The 18,913-nt window shown below is 39.6% G+C and overlaps 1 protein-coding gene across 1 annotated transcript; it reads left to right on the forward strand.

Moving 5' to 3' along the window:
- Nucleotides 1-3,589: 3,589 nt before the first annotated feature.
- On the forward strand, nucleotides 3,590-17,938 carry LTA4H (leukotriene A4 hydrolase). The gene is made up of 19 exons (XM_083859004.1): nucleotides 3,590-3,756; nucleotides 4,746-4,876; nucleotides 6,468-6,588; nucleotides 7,056-7,124; nucleotides 7,816-7,920; nucleotides 10,130-10,182; nucleotides 10,810-10,882; nucleotides 11,196-11,336; nucleotides 11,557-11,580; nucleotides 12,560-12,630; nucleotides 12,746-12,857; nucleotides 13,679-13,823; nucleotides 13,897-14,000; nucleotides 14,381-14,451; nucleotides 14,683-14,737; nucleotides 15,580-15,675; nucleotides 16,200-16,282; nucleotides 16,991-17,095; nucleotides 17,409-17,938. The coding sequence occupies exons 1-19, from the start codon at nucleotides 3,610-3,612 to the stop codon at nucleotides 17,527-17,529; spliced, it is 1,827 nt and encodes a 608-aa protein (XP_083715130.1). The 5' UTR covers nucleotides 3,590-3,609; the 3' UTR covers nucleotides 17,530-17,938.
- The last annotated feature ends 975 nt before the right edge of the window (nucleotides 17,939-18,913 follow it).

Genomic DNA, 18,913 nt, shown 5'->3' on the forward strand with positions numbered 1-18,913 from the left:
CCTGACCTGCAAGAAAGCTTGTGAACAATTAGTCATTGTCTATTCCTGCTATTACCCCTTGATGGGCATTTACAGTGACATTTTCTAATCTGTTCTACCTCATCTCCCTACTTACTGATTAGTTTACTTCCAAGTGATATGCAATTAATGTTAGTTATTAAGTTTGAGATGGGATCCTATCTTCTTTTCCTTGTCCTTAGAGTAATCACCAATACAAAACTTCCAAGATACTCAGTTCTCCTAAGTTTGCGTTTCATCATTACTAATGACATGAAGGATTTTTTAACATTTGCAATCGATATTTTGTTTTTCAAAAATCACCTTGTCAAAGGTCAGTTGAAATATTTGGCAGAGTTAAGGGTACATAAAATGCACTTAGTTAAATATACATACGAATACAGCCCTCAGAGGACAAAATACATGAAATTACACAGTCCCCAGGGCTTGAACACACTTTAGATGTGAACAGATGATTTAGCAAGATACCATTAATATGCTTCTGCTTGACACTCCAGCCCACACCTCCCCACAGTGTTGCTTTGTTACCAGCCTATGAATACAGCAAGACTGGAACTGGTAATTTACTCTCCAACCTGCTCTTGTCTTGCTAGTTTGGCCACAGACCAGCCATAATAAGTGGCACTCCATGAGCTTGTGATAAACTGAGGGTAATTAAACACACACGATGACACGCTAAGTGGGAGGACTAGAAGCATCAAAAGACACGAAGGTTAAAGCTGTGTGTGGATAATTAAAGAGGCATTTGAAATAGAAATCTGGGCAAGAATTCTATCAATACTGAATTATTTTTTTTTGCTCCTCCAGATTTTATCAGTGAATTGTTTGCTCCTCCAGATTTTATCAGTGCTCATTTAAGCTGAGCTTCTGCAAACAACTGCGGAAGTCTCCCAGTCAAGTGATCTCTCACCTTGTGCCTCCTTTGCCCATGGACTTTGCCCATGAGGAAGCCATCCTGAACTGCACTAGAATTCTCAGGAAGGTCTGAAACATGTAGGGAGCTGTGTCTGGGCTCACTGGCATTGCAGCTGTCCTGACTCCACGCTGCCAGCTGGGGAACAACAGCACCATGGGGCGTGTGGGAAGGATTTGGTAACACAGGAGGAGACAGAGGTTGAGCTGACCTGGATGACTTAGGTGAGGACAAAGTACCCTGCAGGTGGAGAGAGGCTGACCTTGTAAAATCCTGCTCAGTGCCCCGAGCTTCTTGTTCCTCTTCTTTTCACCTTTGCCCATGCACCAACGAGAAAGCCTTTCTGGGACTTTAGAAGCTGTATGTTTACAGCAAAACTTTGCCTCTTGAGTAGTAGCTTGAGCACTGTGAAAGCTAAATCTGAAATCAAGAAACACAACTAAGCAGGTATGAAAGTGCTTACAAGACTCTTTTTTTATGACTAAAAGCACTGTCAGCAGAGTTCTGTTTTGAATTAATTGCTTTTCTTATCCCTTATTGTTTTATGATAGATGAAATTGCCTGACTGGATGCCAACACACATGAACTACTAAATGGTTCTTATCTTATTTTATGGTCTGGCCTCTGTTTTGAAATAAACTGCCTACTAAACAAAATAAGTTCCCTTGATTTTCTGATGACATATATATGTGGATTTTGAGAAAGGGAAGTGAGAGTGGCAGGAAATTCAGAAATCACGAAAGGAAAAAACATTATGGTTATTTTTTTCTCCCTTCTCTAATACAGACCTACTGAAACTCCTTCCCTGTCCTGACCTAGTTTGGCTGGGCATGTGGCTCTAGTCTAAGAGTTTATATAAAGCTCCAGGGTGTCACTGTGGATGGTGTTCACATCCCCTCCTCTTCATGTGCTTCTCATATTGCCATCTCAGGTTCACATCCAGATGGAACAGCTGGGGCAGCAGGATGCTCTTGAGAGGCCCATAGCCTTTGCCATCAGCTGATGAGCACATAGAAACCATCATTTGGTCTTGCACAGTACATCAAGCCTAGCATTCCTCTGTGCCCTCAGCTCCCCACAGCTCCTGGTGTGCTGCTCCCATGGCTGTGCACACTTGGGCTGAGGATGTGCTGCCTCAGAAACCAGTTTCTGAGGGTGAGAGGGGTTAGATTCTGCATTTGCCATTAAACATCCATGGTTTCCAGCAATACTGTGTTAAGAGTAATTGCCCTTTGTTGCCAAACTTTTCTGTAAATTTGCCTCTTAGCTCTTATTACACAAAGAAAATGTCTCTTGTGTATCTTCTCACTTGAGTGCTTGCGGGGGATTTGGTGGCTGATGCAAGGTTGCTCATGGGACAGCACTATTTGCTTCCAGTGCACAGTTCAGGGCATCAAATTAGTTTCACTGAAACTGTCTGAGTGCACAGAGCCAGGGCCAGAGCAGGTCTGACCAGCTCCTGCCCTGAACACCAGGCCCATGCATCCTGCAGCCCTCACAGCTGGGTGTCTTGGCTTTTTGCCTTGGCTCCTAATTCCTTACTCCTTTTATGTGCAATTGGCCATGGAGCTATTACCTGACATGGAAAAAGAGAAATTTAGGTGATCACATTTACTGCTCAGCATCTGGTGACTTCCCAGGTCACAGGAGGAGATCTCTTTCAGTATCTTTCAATGCTGAACTATGTAATAAGTAAATAAACAAATTTGTGGCAAAAGGATTAAAAAAGAGGGTGTGCCTTAAAGAAGCATTTTCAGTGGTGCTAAGTAAGCAGGGATGCTGGAGTCTCACAGCTGTTCTGCAAGCTTCTCTTAGATAGTGCACATACAGGCTCCAGCCAGGATCCAGTGAAGTCTCGCGGTTTTCCGATCACTGAAGTTCTCACTTCAAGGACAAAAATGTCAGCAAGCCAAAACATGGCCTCTGGCCTTCCACCTTCCCTCTTCTGTGCCTGTTTGACCTGTCCCCCTTCCCATTGTTTCTGACTCAGGTAAGACTGGGTTAGGTTTTTTCCATCTGGGTTTAAGAAAAAGGGTGAATGTTTTTGAAAGGTTTAACCTCTTTGGTGAGCTGTTTGAGCCATTAAAGCATGAAAATATTTTCGCTGTGCTTGTTCTCAGTTCTGCAGCTGATCGTGTGAGAGATCCTGCAGCTACCCCACCTTCAGGCGGCCAGCCCCGGATACGTTTTGCTCTGTTCTTCCTGTTTCAGAGTTGTAACGTCTTTCCTACAGCTGTCCGGGAACAGCTTTGATTTCCCAAAAAAACTGATTTTGCCTCTGGGGTAGAGGCAGCTAAGAAAATATGAAAAGATTGCACCTCCCCGTCGGGGAATCGAACCCCGGTCTCCCGCGTGACAGGCGGGGATACTTACCACTATACTAACGAGGAACTGTGCGAGGAGCGCTCCGTCAGCACAGCCTAAATTCTGTTTGGTCATTCGCAGTCTAGTGCGTGCTAATTTGGGCCAACCACGCTGCTCGGTTCACCCGCCCCACCTCTCTCGCAATGCACTATGGGTTCTGTAGTTCTCATGCCATTTCCCCGCCCTCTCCGCTCGAGGGGCGGCACTACACCTCCCAGGGGCCTCCCCCGCCCTCTCCGCGGCAGGCTGTGCGCTGCGCGCTGCCCGCGGTGGCTCGGCCGGGCAGGGCAGGGCGGGCAGGCGGCGCGTGAGCCATGGCGGACCCGAGCTCGTTCGCCTCTCCCGCGTGCTGCCTCACGCGGCACCTCCACCTGCGCTGCCGCGCGGACTTCGGCGCGCGGACGCTGCGGGGCACGGCCGCCCTCACCGCGCGCGCGGAGCGCGAGGCGCTGCGCTGCCTGGTAACGGGGGGGGGAGTGGGGTGGGGGGCGGCGGGACCTGCGGGCCGTGAGAGGCGAGCCCGCAGCCCGCAGCCCGCGCCGGGGCCGCCTGCCCTCTCCCGCGGCCGCCTGCCCTCTCCCGCGGCCGCCTGCCCTCTCCCGCGGCCGCCTGCCCTCGGCCCGCTCCTTCCATCCTTCCTTCCTTCCCTGCCCTGCCCCGCCCGGCCCCCCGCGGCCCCGCCGCCCGGCGGATCCTGACAGCGCCCCGCAGCCCCCGGGTCCCGCTCTGCCCCCGGAGCCGCCTGCCCGCCAGGGAAGGGCAGGACTGTGTCTCTTCCCTTTAAAAGGCGAAGAGCATGCTGTCGTAAAATGGGAATAGATCACTGGAAATCTGGGTTTAGGGCTTTTTCACCTGTGTGTTTCGTTATGTCAGCTTCTTTCTCTGTTATCTCTGTAAATAAGCATATGCTTCTCTTAAGCTTCGCATTATATCCGAAGTTTAGGGGTTGTGGGCTTTTCTCATGCTGACTACGTAAAATTCTTTTGTGGTTGGTGCTTAATTTTTTAGGGAAAAAGCCAAGTCCTGTTAGTAATAAAGAGTAATGACTCACTCGTGCTAAAAGTGAGTGAATGCGCTGTTTAATTCATCTTCCATTGCGGGAAGGTCTGGATTTGCAGTGCTGTGCCCCAGGATGGAACCCTTAGCAGGGGCTTTTATACCCTTCTCCTCACTTCATAGCAGTATGTGGGGTTCTTACCTTTATAGTTTTTCTTAATAAACTCGCTTCTATGGTTAGAAGTTGTTTTTTTTCCTCTTTCCCCTCCAGCTTTCCCATTTCAGTGCTGCTCTCTTAAAATGCTGGTTCCTGGTGGTCAACACAGTTAGTCAGCTTTTCTGGTTTTACTTAGAAAATCCTTTTTCATTCAGAGAGACTTTGTGTTTAAGATTTCATGGTGCTGCAATTATTATTACACTATTTAACTGGTATGCGATATGTTCTTTATCACAGGTCCTGGATACAAGAGATGTACAGGTATTTAAAGTGACTGTGAATGGACAGGATGCACAATTTGCTTTTGGAGAAAAGCACAGTTTCAAGGGGACCCCCTTAGAAATCACATTTCCAAATGAACTAAGAAGGTACACACTTTTGCCTGTTCATTTAGGTGGTTTTCAAAATACACTGTATAAGCTGCTTGTCTGCCTGTAGGGTTGTTGAGCAAAGCTTGCAAAGGGACTTATAAATTAGAATTAGGGTATTTTATTTGCTTGGTATGATCTTGTAGATTAATGTCATATTTGGCTTTCATTAGTCAAAACTTTGGGAGTGTTTTTACCTGTCCCCAGACCTTGTATCATGTACTGAGTAGCAAAACTATGTGTGATGTATTACAATTTTTCCAGTGGTTCTGATCAGTAATATTGTTTCTGCTTTAACTCCCCGGTTCAGAATTGTTACAGTGTAGGGCACATGGAGCTACAGCCCATGTTGGATCTTATTTTGTACAAGGGCTGATTCTGCGTTTCTCTAGAGCTTCAGGTTACCACTATGATTAGATAGAATCATGTTTTCAAATAATCAGTTTTATTTTGTTGACTACACTAAGTCCAAGTCTCTGAAACCAAAACTCAAGTTCCAGTTAGCTTGATGGAGAGTGAATTAAGAATGGTCTGTCTCTTAATGTGCATTAATTAAAAACCTGTGGCCAAATTATGTTCTGTTTTTTGGCAGTTTGCTTTGTATGTTGTAACTCAGTGGTATCTCAGTCCTCCATGGTGCCAGACCTGAAAGCTGTGGAAGTTCCCTTGTTTGAATACAATTGAATATTAAGTTGCTTCTTACTTATTTGTTTTTTAGAACTTGTTGCTACCTCTGAAAACTCCTTCAGTTTTGTCTGGTTTCAAAGCTTTTTTTTTTTTTTTCTGATGTACTCTGAATTAGTGCTGTTAAAAAATGCAAATAATGAGGAAGAGAAATGAATGTTATAAAATAGCTGTCTCTGGAGAAACACTTCTGGTCTGTTATGAAATTGGACAAATTAAATACTTGAGCAAACAGGCCATATCAGAAATACAGGCCTGTTTCCTCTGTTTCACTTTCAGCTGCCCTTTTTTTTTTTTTAAAGTGCAAATTTCCGGTTAAGAAAAAAAAAAAAAAGAGGGAGGTATGAGCTGTGACTGTAAGAATTCATAATCTTGTGCAAGACGTAGTCCCCCATGTAACTATCAATAAAACAGCAATAGGAAAGGGTGGGAGTTACAACTGAAAGTCTGATTGTTCAGAAAACAATGTCCTTTATAGTAATAGCAGTTATTTTCTCTTTGCTTGTCTACTACGTACTTTGGAATACTTGTTATAAACCAGATGTGTACACCTGGTCAACTTATCTAGTGTCCAACTCCTCTGATTAGCTGAAGTTTGTTCTGATTTATGGCTGGATTGTTTATTCCCGTAGTTGCATGTATAATCTGGAACTTTCTGAGAACAGAAGCAAGTACTTCGTGTGCTTTTGGTGTCAGTGATGGTTGAGATATGTTTTTAATAAATAAGAATATGAACGTGTCAAGTTTAATATCAGAATTGAAAGGGAATTGAGTTTAATATGATACTTATTCTCATTTTTAATGCCTTTGAGACAGTGCTGCAGACCTATTTTTCAGATGTCTTTGCAGAGGAATTTCAGCATGATCAGGATTTGTGTCAAAACAGTCTGTGTTCTTTATTGTACAGGGGACAAGAAGCAATTGTGGAAATCTCTTTTGAAAGCTCTCCGCAATCTTCAGCTCTCCAGTGGTTAACTCCAGAGCAAACCTCTGGAAAGAAACACCCATTTCTCTTCAGCCAGTGCCAGGTGGAGTTCATTTTTTCCAAACTTGTTGCCATACCACTGTAATTTCCCTTGATTTTTAAAGAACTGGAGAGGAAGGCTAGAAAGGGGAAGAGTAGTAGTCTGTAACTTTCAGCTGTGTGTCAAAGGTCCTAAAGGAAAACACTTAATGTCAGGGCATTGTTGAGATTTTATTATATGTTCATAGTTTGGTAGTTCTAGAACTGCTTTACCCACTCCAGTATTCTTGCTGAAGGACATGCAGTCTGTCACAACCAATACATGTATCTGTTCATCTGCCTTACCTGGTATTATTCCTTTTACAAAGGCCTGTAAGCTCTAAGTGATAGAAGTATTGGTTTATAGATAGTGAATTCACTGGAGGAGCTGTATAGACTTCCACTATAGTGTATTAGTTGATTTATTTCTAGTCCTCTGCATTAGAAAAACTGTTTTGTTTTATCCTTTTTCTTTTCTTTCTCCCTCTCTAGGCTACTCACTGCAGAGCCATTTTTCCATGCCAAGACACACCTGCTGTGAAACTAACCTACTATGCAGAGGTAGATGAACCTAGTCATGTGTCTTAACTAAAGGCAGTTGCTACAATGGGTGAATTTATGTTGGCCAGGATGTTTTGGTAGCTGTCAGCATGTGGCTTAATATAAAAACAGAATATTGACCTTTAGCTTAATGTGAGAGGAAAGAACTGCTGATCTTCCCTGTGGCACTTCTCTAACTTTACCATTTCCTTTTTGTGTAGATCAACTCCTTTGTCATTGATATGTATCTATTTCCAAAAGGAAATAAAAATGCAGTAGTAAGAAAGAAATATGCTGTAGAATCAAGAAAAGCTGACAGTAAGACAGCAAAGTGCCGTAAAGTACAAAATATTGAAATGGCTGTCATGTATGCCCTAAAGTAATATATATAGTATGGTGTATATATATGGTATATATATTTGCAGTCCTGGTGTAAATAGTTTTAAAGAAGCAAAAAGCAAGATGTGCACTGTGACATTACAATGCAGTCGTCTGAAGAAAGTGAGCCTTTTAACTTCTGTTGGAGGTACTCCTCTGATTAATTCAATACTGCCAGTCTTCAAGACAATATTTTCCATATGCCTTATGTTCTACTTGACAGAGCTGACCTAACAGCAGAACAAATCTGGGCTACTCTTTGTTATCAGCTGCCTGTAGCCTGGAGTGTAATGCTGAGTGCCAGCTGGGTTGCTCATGGTGTGTGCCCTTTCAGATATCCGTCCCGAAGGAGCTGGTGGCCCTGATGAGCGCCAATCGCGACGGGGACGCGCCCGACCCAGAGGACAGCGCCCACAGGGTTTACCGGTTCAGCCAGAACGTAAGTGCCCCGGGCTGGGAAACGGTGCACGAGTCTCCTTCCTCACCTCAGACCTGACTGCAGCTCACACTCACCTCAGGTGTGGTTTTGATGTCACTGGTAAATCACGGGACTCACCAGGGGTCTTTGCCGCTCTAGATCTCCAGCTCTGAGAAGACAGCCAGTGAGTGCTGCTGGTGTTTACTGGTCTTTTTTGGCATTCCCAGAAAAGCCAAATTTGAGTTTTGAAAACATTTCAATACTCAAAACTAGTCTTGTCAAAACCCTTTCTGTCTGCACTGATTCTTGGAAAATTCTGCAAATGCAAATAATGTGAGAGCAAGTTTTGGAAAACAGACCCTGCAAATTTTAATCTCACCAAGATCTAAGCAGAAAAACTCAGCATCAGAACCAATTTTTAGCTCGAAGTTAGGCAAATTATGACAACAGATTTTTAAATTTTTTTTTGGAATGTGAAAACATTGGTTTCTATGGAAAGTATCTCCTGCCAATAGACTACTATTCTCTGGAAGTTTTAATAAGTGGTACAGCTGTTCTAATGATTCCACTGCTCATAAAGCAGCAGTTCTTGATTACTCTTCTGGCATTTTTGTTCTTACAGATTTTTGGGTTACAGTTCTGGTACTTGTGGGCTCTTTTGGTGAGCCCAGTTCATTTTGCTGAACAAGCAGATAAAATTAACATGAGATCTGGACTGTTGAGACTGAATGACTGCTGACAGGGATGGGATGATGTGACTGGAGGAGAGTAGGGGAACCTACTCTGAACTGCAGCAGCTGTTGGGTTTGATTTGGCTGCTTCAAGAAACCTGAGAGAGGGGAAAAAACAGTTCCCTTATGTGTGAGCTCATCAGTAAGCAGTGCTCTGCCCTCTCTGTGGAGCAAAAACATTTGCCACTCTCAGTCTAGTGCAGGTGGACCTTGACTAGAAATAACATATAGTGTAATTGAAGTTATACTACACTTTCTGATATAGAAAACCATTACATTTTTTAGAAAAGACATGTTTTTCTTTAAAAAATAATGAATTAAGCAGAAAACACATAAATGAAAAAAGACAAACGCATGAAAATGAGCAAACACATATGATGTACCAGACCATGACACTGATTTGTTAAAAGAGGTGTCTGTTTCCTTAGATGAAAGAGGCAAATCCATGCTCTTGGATATGCATGTGAGCTTATCTAAAACTACTTTTTTTGCTCCTGCATAGCCAGGCTAGAAAGAAGGGTAGTGGAGAGCAACCTCTGTAAAAACGAGTTTACAACCCAACAGTCATTGACATTTGAATTTCAAAATGTCAAAATAGCAAATTGGACACCAAAATGTGGGGCTGTATTGATAGTGTTTTAATAACTCATCTATAACATAAGCCAGTGGAGTTGGTCTTTTCAGGAATGTGCTCTGTGAGTTAACAGGAAAAATTAAAACATTCATGATGATATAGATATTTTAATAAACAATATTTAAATGGTTTGTGAGTAATGGTGGAATAAATTTTGTGAAATTTTGTCTCCAAGTAATTATGATTTAAAGTATTTCTTATTTACATTGTTTAGTCAGATAAAGTGGAACTTTTACAGAGTGGCTGTATTATCCCCTTTTCTTTCCAGAGCACTTGGAGAAAGTAGTTCTCTATAAAGATATTTCAGTTATGAGCCTTTTCATTATAATAACAAATATTTAGAGTTTATTTTAATTCCAAACATGGAAATCAAATATATACATTTTTATTTTTTCTGAATCTTTTGTCTTTAATGTTTTTATATCCATAAATATCCTTGTTTACTTCATTAAAGCTCTTCCTGCATCTTTCTGTGTGATAAAACTGCCCTGTATCTGAGCAGTATCTCTTAACTTCTCCTTCCATAAAATTTAATGGAACTGAAATGAATATGGAAAACTGACTTTCTTTTGAAGAGAAACCAAACCAGCAGGCATTTTGTATGCAGATTTTATCAAACAGAAATGATACTTACAGTTTTGTGGGTTTTGCCTGAAACATCTGTGAAGCAAGTACATCCTGTACATAAAGAAGTATCATCTGGGGAGAAGGAATAATATTTTTTTAAAAATAGGGCCTGCCTTTAAGTCAGGAAACTATGGAGGAAAGCATCTTTATTTACATACCTTTGTTCTTCTCTGAGTCAGTAGTCTGATAACTGACATTAAAAATAAGATTTCTTTATTTTTCTTGTGTTCTTCACTAGGTACCCATTCCTTGCTACTTGTTTGCTTTAGTGGTTGGAGCTTTAGAAAGTAGGTGAGTGAATCTGTACAATGTATAAATATTAATAGCCATAATAAATCTTTGGAGTCTTTAAAAATTTGTTTCTTAGTCATATTTCTAGTTTTAAAGGGTCTTAGATGTTCAATTAACCTGTTTATTTGTATCAAACTGCATGAATCCTGATTTGCTCTTGAATTATTTTTTTAATTTTGTAAATTAGAGAAACAGCATAAAGAGTTTGGGCCTGGAAAAGCTTTAAGTGGTTACAATTTAGCACAGGGAATAGATCTCTCCTAGGTAACAGATAAGCCTTGTCATGTACAAAAGGCAGAAAAGTATTGCTTCAGCCTCATTTCTCATTGGCACAAGGTTGTGTTAATCTAGGCCACAAAAATGCTTTTATATTAGGGCTTGATAGCATTTAAAAATCTGTAAGAGGTTTTCCTGTTCTTTTGTGCTGAACAACACATGCATGTTGTTGTTTTCTAAGGCTTTGCTTCAGCAATGGAGAGGAAAAGCAGACAAAGATTCTCTAATGAGTTTCCTCTGCAACATAGGTTACTTAAGAGCAGAGTTACACAAATGCTGTCTGTATGAGTTTCCCATAGAATTACTTCTGGTTTGCACCGTCTTATTGGCATTTATTTTTACTTTCAACAGAAAAATTGGCCCAAGGACACTGGTGTGGGCTGAAAAGGAACTAGTGGATAAATCAGCCTATGAATTTTCTGAGGTGAGTAATTAATAACAAAAAACACTGTTGTAAGATAACTATTTCAAATAGTATTGGAAAAGAAACAGACTACAGTTCACTGTTTTGTTCATCTTTAGTTCTCCTTTCTCTTCCTCCCATCCCACAAAATGCTGCTATTCTAATGCAGTACAAACTTAGTACTGAAAATACATATTGATACAGTCCCATACTTGTTTTACATGTGGGACTTGCCAAGATGAAAGAGAATGAAATATGGGATCAATAGCTTATTATTTATTCAGTGTTTGTAGTCAGGAATCATCTTAGAAATTAATATGAATTCTTGTTTCAGGCTGAAGCTATGCTGAAAGCAGCAGAAGATTTGGCAGGCCCGTATGTGTGGGGACAATATGATTTGTTAGTCTTGCCACCTTCTTTTCCTTATGGTGGTATGGAAAATCCTTGTCTTACTTTTGTAACTCCAACACTACTGGTAAGTATAGCAGTGATAAACATCAGCTTTTCCTTGGGGCTTGCTTATCAATCAGGTGACGGATATTAATGCACAAATTGGATTAGTCTTCTTCCTAGAAAAACCTGTAAATGTTCCTGCCTCCTTTGGAGTTAGGGATCATACAAAAACTGCATGAAGTGATCTATTTTGAGGTTGACTTGAACCTAACAACTAACTTGTTTTTACCTCTTCTTTTTAGGCAGGTGATCAATCTCTATCGAACGTAAGTCAAAAATAGGTTCATCTCTTCAAGTAGAACACAACTTGAAGTTGTATCTGAATTCCTTTATAATAAATACATGAAAACTTTTTCTCTTTTCATTGGGGAAATTAAAAGTTAAGGCAGTAATTCAAGAACTCTTGCAAAAGTGAGTGTTAGTTTTAGATAACCCAGCGTCTGTAAAACTGGAGACATGTCTATTTTGTATAATGGACAGATGGAAATAACATGGGTGCCTGTATACAGAGGGGGCTGACTGAGCTTAGCTCCTCCATAACTCTTCTCCCATCCTATTAAACCACAACACCTGTGTATAGATATGGTTGAAAATCATAACAGAATTGGCTTCATTGAAATTGTTAGGAGATAACTTCTTCCTCTGTGTGCCTGTGCACTAGAACTCATAATATATACAGATTCCTTCACAGTGGAAATAATAAGTACAATTTGAGTAAATCCTTTTTTGTTCTGCAAAGTTGAATATTCTGAATGCAATTTTATTGCCTATGTCTTTTTACTAGACTGATATACTGCTAAACTTAAAAAAAATATATATATTGTCTTAAACCAAAAATACTGAAATGTTTGACATGGACACTTTTTATTGTATGCATCATTAGCTTTTCCACTACAGAAGTTGCTTAGGTGGGCAAGCACTACTAGTCCATCTCTTGGTATTCTGAAATGTGATTTCATAAACAAGTTACCTGCACCAAGGTGACAAAGGATTTTTATTTTTTTTTAATCAGTATGGCTCTATGGCTTGCAGGCTAGGCATTGATAATTGTTTCTGTCAGCCAGGGTAGTGTTGGTTCTCTGCTTAAAATTTATATGGATAGGGCTACAAAACTGTGAATGCTAACTGACTTTGTGAACATAACATAGTAAATGAGATCCTGTCAACATTTTATTCTTTCTATTGGGATTTGTTGGGTTTTTTTTCCAGAGGAGTCTAAATGGTGGGTCTGTTTTTGTGTTTTAGGTTATTGCACATGAAATCTCTCATAGCTGGACAGGAAACTTGGTAACCAACAAAACATGGGAGCATTTTTGGTGGGTACGATATATTCAATGCAATGCAAATCATATTTTAAATATAATCTGTAAAGAGACTGACTAGTTTCATTTTGCCATCCTAGCATTGCTGACTTCATCAATGTCTTTCCAGGCTGAATGAGGGTCATACTGTGTACCTGGAACGCAGGATTGGGGGTCGGTTGTTTGGTGAGCAGTTCAGGCACTTTCAGGCCCTTGGAGGTTGGCGAGAACTGCAGAACACGGTAAAGAGTTTTAAAGTTACCGTACGTGTTTCCCACAAATAAAATTTGTCTAGTCAGCTTTCCTAATGCTTTCTTATTAGAGGATGAACAATTTTTATTCCAAAGTGTTTCATTGCTACCCAAGGTAATAGCTTAATATATTCAGATTAGATAAAGCTTTTTGAATTATTTTAAGCTTTTCTGTAAGGATGAACATCTTTACAGCATCTTCTGGTTGTTCTGGGTATGGCTAAATTGCAGCATTACCTGTTAGCATACTCGTAAGCTGCTGAAAGTTTATCAAAATTATCTGCAACCATGACAATCAGAATTTCTAGTGCCTCATGCAAGCAACTGATGTCTTAGTATCCTAGAGGGTTATTTAGTTTTGTTTTTTGGTAGCATAGTCAAACTTTAGTTTTCAGATTTCTAGTCTGTGAATATCTTACTAGTTACCTGAGCAGCCTGAAGTCTGTTGTGAAGTTTTGCTGGCACTTCTCCTTCTGTCAACAGAGTTTTTAAATTCGAAGTTGTCATGATATAGTTCAAATACTTTGTTAATAATGGGATAAGTATAGCCAGACTAATAGGTGCTCATGGTTATGACAGACATGATAGTACTTAACTGCTTTGAGACAGCTGGAGCACAGAGTGATTGATTCTTAATTTTAGTAATCTAAGCTTTGTGCAGATTGAAAACTTCAGGAAAAAGATGGAGAATGCTTTGAAATGAAGCTGTCTCAGTTTTGGATGGTTTGTACCCTTTATAAATAGAATTGGTACAGATCTGCAGGAGTGCCGGTTTTCCTAGATTAATATGTATTCTTGTGTCTTTGACACAGATAAATACTCTTGGAGATAAAAATCCTGTAACTAACCTCGTCATTAATCTGGATGAAGTAGATCCTGATGTTGCCTATTCATCCGTGCCATATGAGAAAGGCTTTGCTTTGCTTTTTTACCTTGAACAGCTCCTTGGAGGACCAGGTAAGCATTAGTCAGATTTTATGTTTGTTTTCTACCTTAATTTCAAACACTAAAACATTTTCTTTTTTGTTAGATATCTTCATTGGCTTCTTGAAGGCTTATGTTCTGCAGTTTGCTTATAAGAGCATTGTAACGGAGGACTGGAAGAAGTTCTTGTACTCCTACTTCAAGGATAAGGTTGGGTAATATTTAAAACTCATTCCTTGAAACCTTTTAATTATGTGAAATTATGGCTTAGGTCACAACTTATTTAAAGACCAGTTCTTTATATTTCTTTTGTTTATTTCAAGAACTTAATATGGTGTAATCTGGCATCTTATGAAGATGAGTTTGCATTATGATGCCTTTTATTTTATTTTTTTCTTTTCATGGGGGGCAATGCTTTGTTTTGAAGTAATCTGTGTAGGATTCTTCAGGGCGTTTGGAGGAATATTGTCAAATAAAACAAATAAATAAATTGAACAAATAAAAAGATTGAAACTAGATTTCATTTTCTCAAAAAAAAAAAATCCTAAAACCACATTTAAAATTTAATCAGGATTTGTCTTGTTTTGTAGGTAGACATTCTTGATAAAGTTGACTGGAACTCGTGGTTTCACGCTCCAGGAATGCCACCAGTGAAGCCTACGTAAGCTGCACCTTTCTGTAGCTCTTCTTTTCCTTCTCCAGATTGCATGTGATTTTCCTAACAGTCATGAAGCAGTTTGTAAACAGGATGAAAGTTTATAAATGTTTTATTGGAAAATGCTGTAGTACTATGTAGGTGTATATAGCAGTAAAAGTAGTCACTGTTGATGTTTTCAATCTTTTGTTCTGTAATTATTTCATTATGTGAGCCTTTGTTTTTAATATTTGGCAGGTATGATATGACACTATCAAATGCTTGCGTTGCCTTGAGCCAAAGATGGATCCAAGTGAGTGGATAAAGAATGCTGAAGTGTCTCTATCTTGAAAAGCTAATTCTTTTCATTACACAAAGTGAGCCATTCTTTTCTGAAATCTCTGATTTGTTGAGAGCATGTGTATTTATAGTCACAGTATGGCTGCCAGGGATTTTGTATTTCCTGGACTAGACCTTCATTGTAGAGTCAGGGGATTAGCTGGGACTTCTGTCTGTGAAGTGCAGTCCATATTTTTGCAAGGCACAGAGCCAGCTTCTTGTTATACATATGTAGTAATCAAATGGAAAATACTCTTTTTGAAACCCTGATATTATGACTTGATTTAAAAACAAATACCAGGGTACCTCTACATTACTGATCATATTGTATTTGCGGTAGTTCCTCTGTGGTATACTGGAGTTAGTATGCATTTTCCATCAAAAACTGGTACATAAATTATATTCATTAATACCACATAATTTTCTCCTAGTTTGAAGCATAAAAGTCATATCACAAATAGAGAATTCAGCATATCTTCCTTTTGTTACTTCTGTGGCTTTTCACTGTACTTCCATCTTATCTTTTAACTTTCTTCTTCTGAATGTTACATTTTATTAAAAAAGTATTTGATTTTTCGCTTAACTAACAGAAAGTGGAAATAAGAAGATCAATAGAGAGAAAATAAGTGAAGAGTACAAATATCAGACAGCAGCTTAAGTCCCTTCCTTCCTCTTTTTGTAACATTGTGCACAGATACAAATCAGTATGTTCTTTAAGTGAAATGACTCAACAGTAAGTATGGATGTCAAAACAGAAAATTACACTTGACTGTATTTTGAAATACTTATTAAAATTAAGTAACTGTTTTCTTTTAGGCAAAAGAAAGTGATTTGGGCTCATTCAGCTCAGCAGACCTGAAGGGAATGTCATCTCATCAGTTAATTGAGTTCCTGGCACTGTTGCTTCTGGAGGTAAATGCACACCTGGGATGACTTGATTCTGGTATCACAAAAGCAGACATAGAAGTTCTACTGTGCTTTGAAATCAAATTACTCTTTTTCTTTTAAGTTTTGCTAAATTAATCTGCTCTCACCATGCAGTTTTTTTGAATCTTCAGCCTTGCCTCCCTTATTATGTCCAGCTCTTCAGCTAATGAACAACATACAAAGTATTTTGGATTGAAAGCTGAAAACAAAACCATGAGAGGCTTGAATCGGTCTGGATTGGATGTTATAGGAAATAAGCTATAAATGAAATTGAACAAAAATACTTTGTTTTGAATGTTTCAATAGTACAGAATGTGAGAATTAGGTAATATTTATTCCTTGCCCCTTACCATACACTGAAAAGATGAAAGGAGCAAATAAAATATTTGTCATGGTAGGACTTCACTTTCTTTGTAGCATCAATCTTCTTGAATTACTCTGTTTATTATTGAAATGTCTGGCTGGAGGCCTTCCTCTGGCTTATTCTGACTGTGCAATTTCTTTTTCAGCCACCTCTTCCATTGTCACATGTCCAACGCATGCAGGAAGTATATGACTTCAATGCCATACACAACTCTGAAATAAGATTCAGGTTTGTTCTAGTATGGGCACTTTTAATATCTTAAATGTTTTCATAAAACAAGGTGTCCTGCTTCGCCTGAAACATCCTGTTTTACAGAACTAGGGCAGGGCTTGGGGTTTTTGTTGTTGTGGTTTCGTAAATGAATGTGCAGGCATCACGCTTGCCAGTGTGGTATCCTGTTATTCATGAATTGGGTAAATACAATCTAGTAGAACTCAGTGGACAGTGGATAAGCTGTTCCTCATTTTAATCTGGCATGCTAGCAAAGAACCTGATGACCTGATAATGAAGTATTTTAAGCATATTGTATGGTTTCTACTTCTTTTAACAAGATCCAAAATAAGTACATGCAAGTAGCTGGTGACATTTCATTTGGTCGGTTGTTTTATCCATCAGTCAAATAGGACAAGTGCTGTATAATTCATATCTGAGTGATGCAACTGGACACTATTGTAATATAAAAAAATACATAGCTGCAGAAAATAATCCTCCATTTTGGAGAAACTTGGCTGCAATCTTTTCCAATTGTACAAGTAAGTTGTTGTTTGTAATGTGCTAGTCAAACACTAAATATTTTATGTTGAACTTAGCTAGAATCTCATTCCCATGATGATACAGCAGTGCTCAAAGCATTAATGGGAGCAGAATTGTTTGATAACCAACCACCACACTACCACAAATGAAATTATAAATGCAAATTTTTTCTTCCACCTCCAGATGGCTGCGCCTCTGTATCAGGTCCAAGTGGGAAGAAGCTATTCCTCTGGCTTTAAAAATGGCAACAGATCAAGGCAGGATGAAGTTTACTCGACCATTGTTCAGGTAAAAGTAACCTCCAAATTGCAGGAGCTGATGCTGTTGGCATTTCTAGTATAATGGAATGTATAATACTTGAAATGCATTTATTGTACATGTTGAAGTGGTATAATACAGAATTCTCTGTATACTGTGAACAAGCTTGTCAGCAAGTGGAAAACACCTCTGAAGACTTTTTTTTTGCATAGAAGAAAGCTTGGTCCCAGGATGTACCTTAAGGCAAGGCTTTTGAGGGAAAAGTAAAACCATAGGAAAATCCCAGTTGTATTATTTTCCTGGACTTTTGTGATGGTGCCTCACCACACTCCTTCTTTTACAGGGACCTTTACAGTTTTGACAAGAGTCGGGATCTGGCTGTCAAGACGTTTCTGGAGCATAGAACCTCTATGCACCCCGTCACTTCAATGCTTGTGGGCAAAGACTTGAAGCAGGACCAGTGACAAATGTGCTGATTTCTTTGAGATTTTTGTGTTGCAGAAAGAAGAGACTGATTGCCTGAACCGTTGATATGCGTGCTTGATTATGCCATATAATGCTCTGCTGCTTTGGTGCTTAAGTAATTTAAAATTAATTTTCCAAATCAAGTTCAGTACTTTCTATTTTGCATTTCCAACTAAAGCAGCAAAATTGCTACATCTCTGGAATTGGGAGAATGTTTTTGTTACAAGCAATTTTTAGAATACACAAAAACTGTTCTGAGATATGGTCATTTGTCAGTGATAGAATTGAAGAACTTGGAAAATTAATTGGTAGATGGTATGGCTCTTTGTGCACAGCATTCTTTTCCATAGCACAGTGGTTGAAACTTCAAGTACCTAAAGATTAAAAAATAAATCTTTTCATTCCCTACTTGCATGTACTTTCTGTGTATTGATCTGTACAAAAAGTTTTGATTTAATAGTTTTGTTTTATTTACTCTTCTTTGTTGTGGGAGAAATTTTTATTGAGTCCAAGAGGACAATGAAGACCAAAATGGTTATTTATTTTCAAAACTTATTATTGCAGGGTGGGCTAAAGCCCAAGTCTTTCCTTAACCAGTTTGATTCTTTTAATATTTGGATTTTTAACCAATACTGGGTACTACCCCTCATGCTCATATAACAACTGGAGATAAGTTCAAAAACAATGGGAGAGCTGTTTTTCCTGTATTTGTTACAGCAGTTCCAGGCAGTGTTTTAGATCATGCTGTGGTGAATGCTGCCATCTCTAGGCTGGGTCTTGCAGTGAATTTGAAAAGAACTGCTTCTCCTGGAGATGATCAATCTGTTGACATAGTGATAACCCATATCAAGGGCTGACAAACAAAACCAAAAAGTGCTGTTTTAGGGGAGGAGAGTGGCAATATAATTGTGGCAAAAGGCTTGGTTTAATTCTAGCACTTAGGATCTGAGAGGGGAGCCTCTCAGCTGATTTACTTCTCAGTTTTGATCCATATAAGCTTTCAACCCAGGCAATAACTAATCCCTGTGCAGCTGCTCACTCTCTCCCTTATGGGATGGGGTGGGGGAGAGAATTGGAAGAGTAACAGTGAGGAAACTCATGGGTTGTGATAAAGGCAGTTTAACGGATAGGGCAAAAGCTGCACACACAAAGCCAAACAAGGAATTCATTCACTGCTGCCCATGGACAGGCAAGTGTTCAGCCATCTCCAGGAGAGCAGAGCTACCCATAGAGACAAATTTCATCACTCCAAATGTTCCCCTGCTTCCTTCTTCCCCCAGCTCTATATGTGAGTATGAGCTTGGTTAGAGGAGGGGATATCTGATGTCGACAGGCTCTGGTTTGAGTTACCAGATTGCAATGAAAACTGTCCTTTGTTTAGAA

Source organism: Zosterops lateralis, assembly GCF_965231275.1.
Source record: "Zosterops lateralis genome assembly, chromosome: 4".
Lineage (NCBI taxonomy): Eukaryota > Metazoa > Chordata > Aves > Passeriformes > Zosteropidae > Zosterops > Zosterops lateralis.

What these genes read in the sequence shown, in the direction of transcription:
- LTA4H (XM_083859004.1), top strand. Translation starts at nt 3,610, where the DNA reads ATGGCGGACCCGAGCTCGTTCGCCTCTCCCGCGTGCTGCCTCACGCGG. An exon ending in CAGCCTATGAATTTTCTGAG is followed by an intron (nt 10,883 to 11,195) that starts GTGAGTAATTAA and finishes TTCTTGTTTCAG; the next exon opens with GCTGAAGCTATGCTGAAAGC. An exon ending in AACTCTGAAATAAGATTCAG is followed by an intron (nt 16,283 to 16,990) that starts GTTTGTTCTAGT and finishes TTCCACCTCCAG; the next exon opens with ATGGCTGCGCCTCTGTATCA.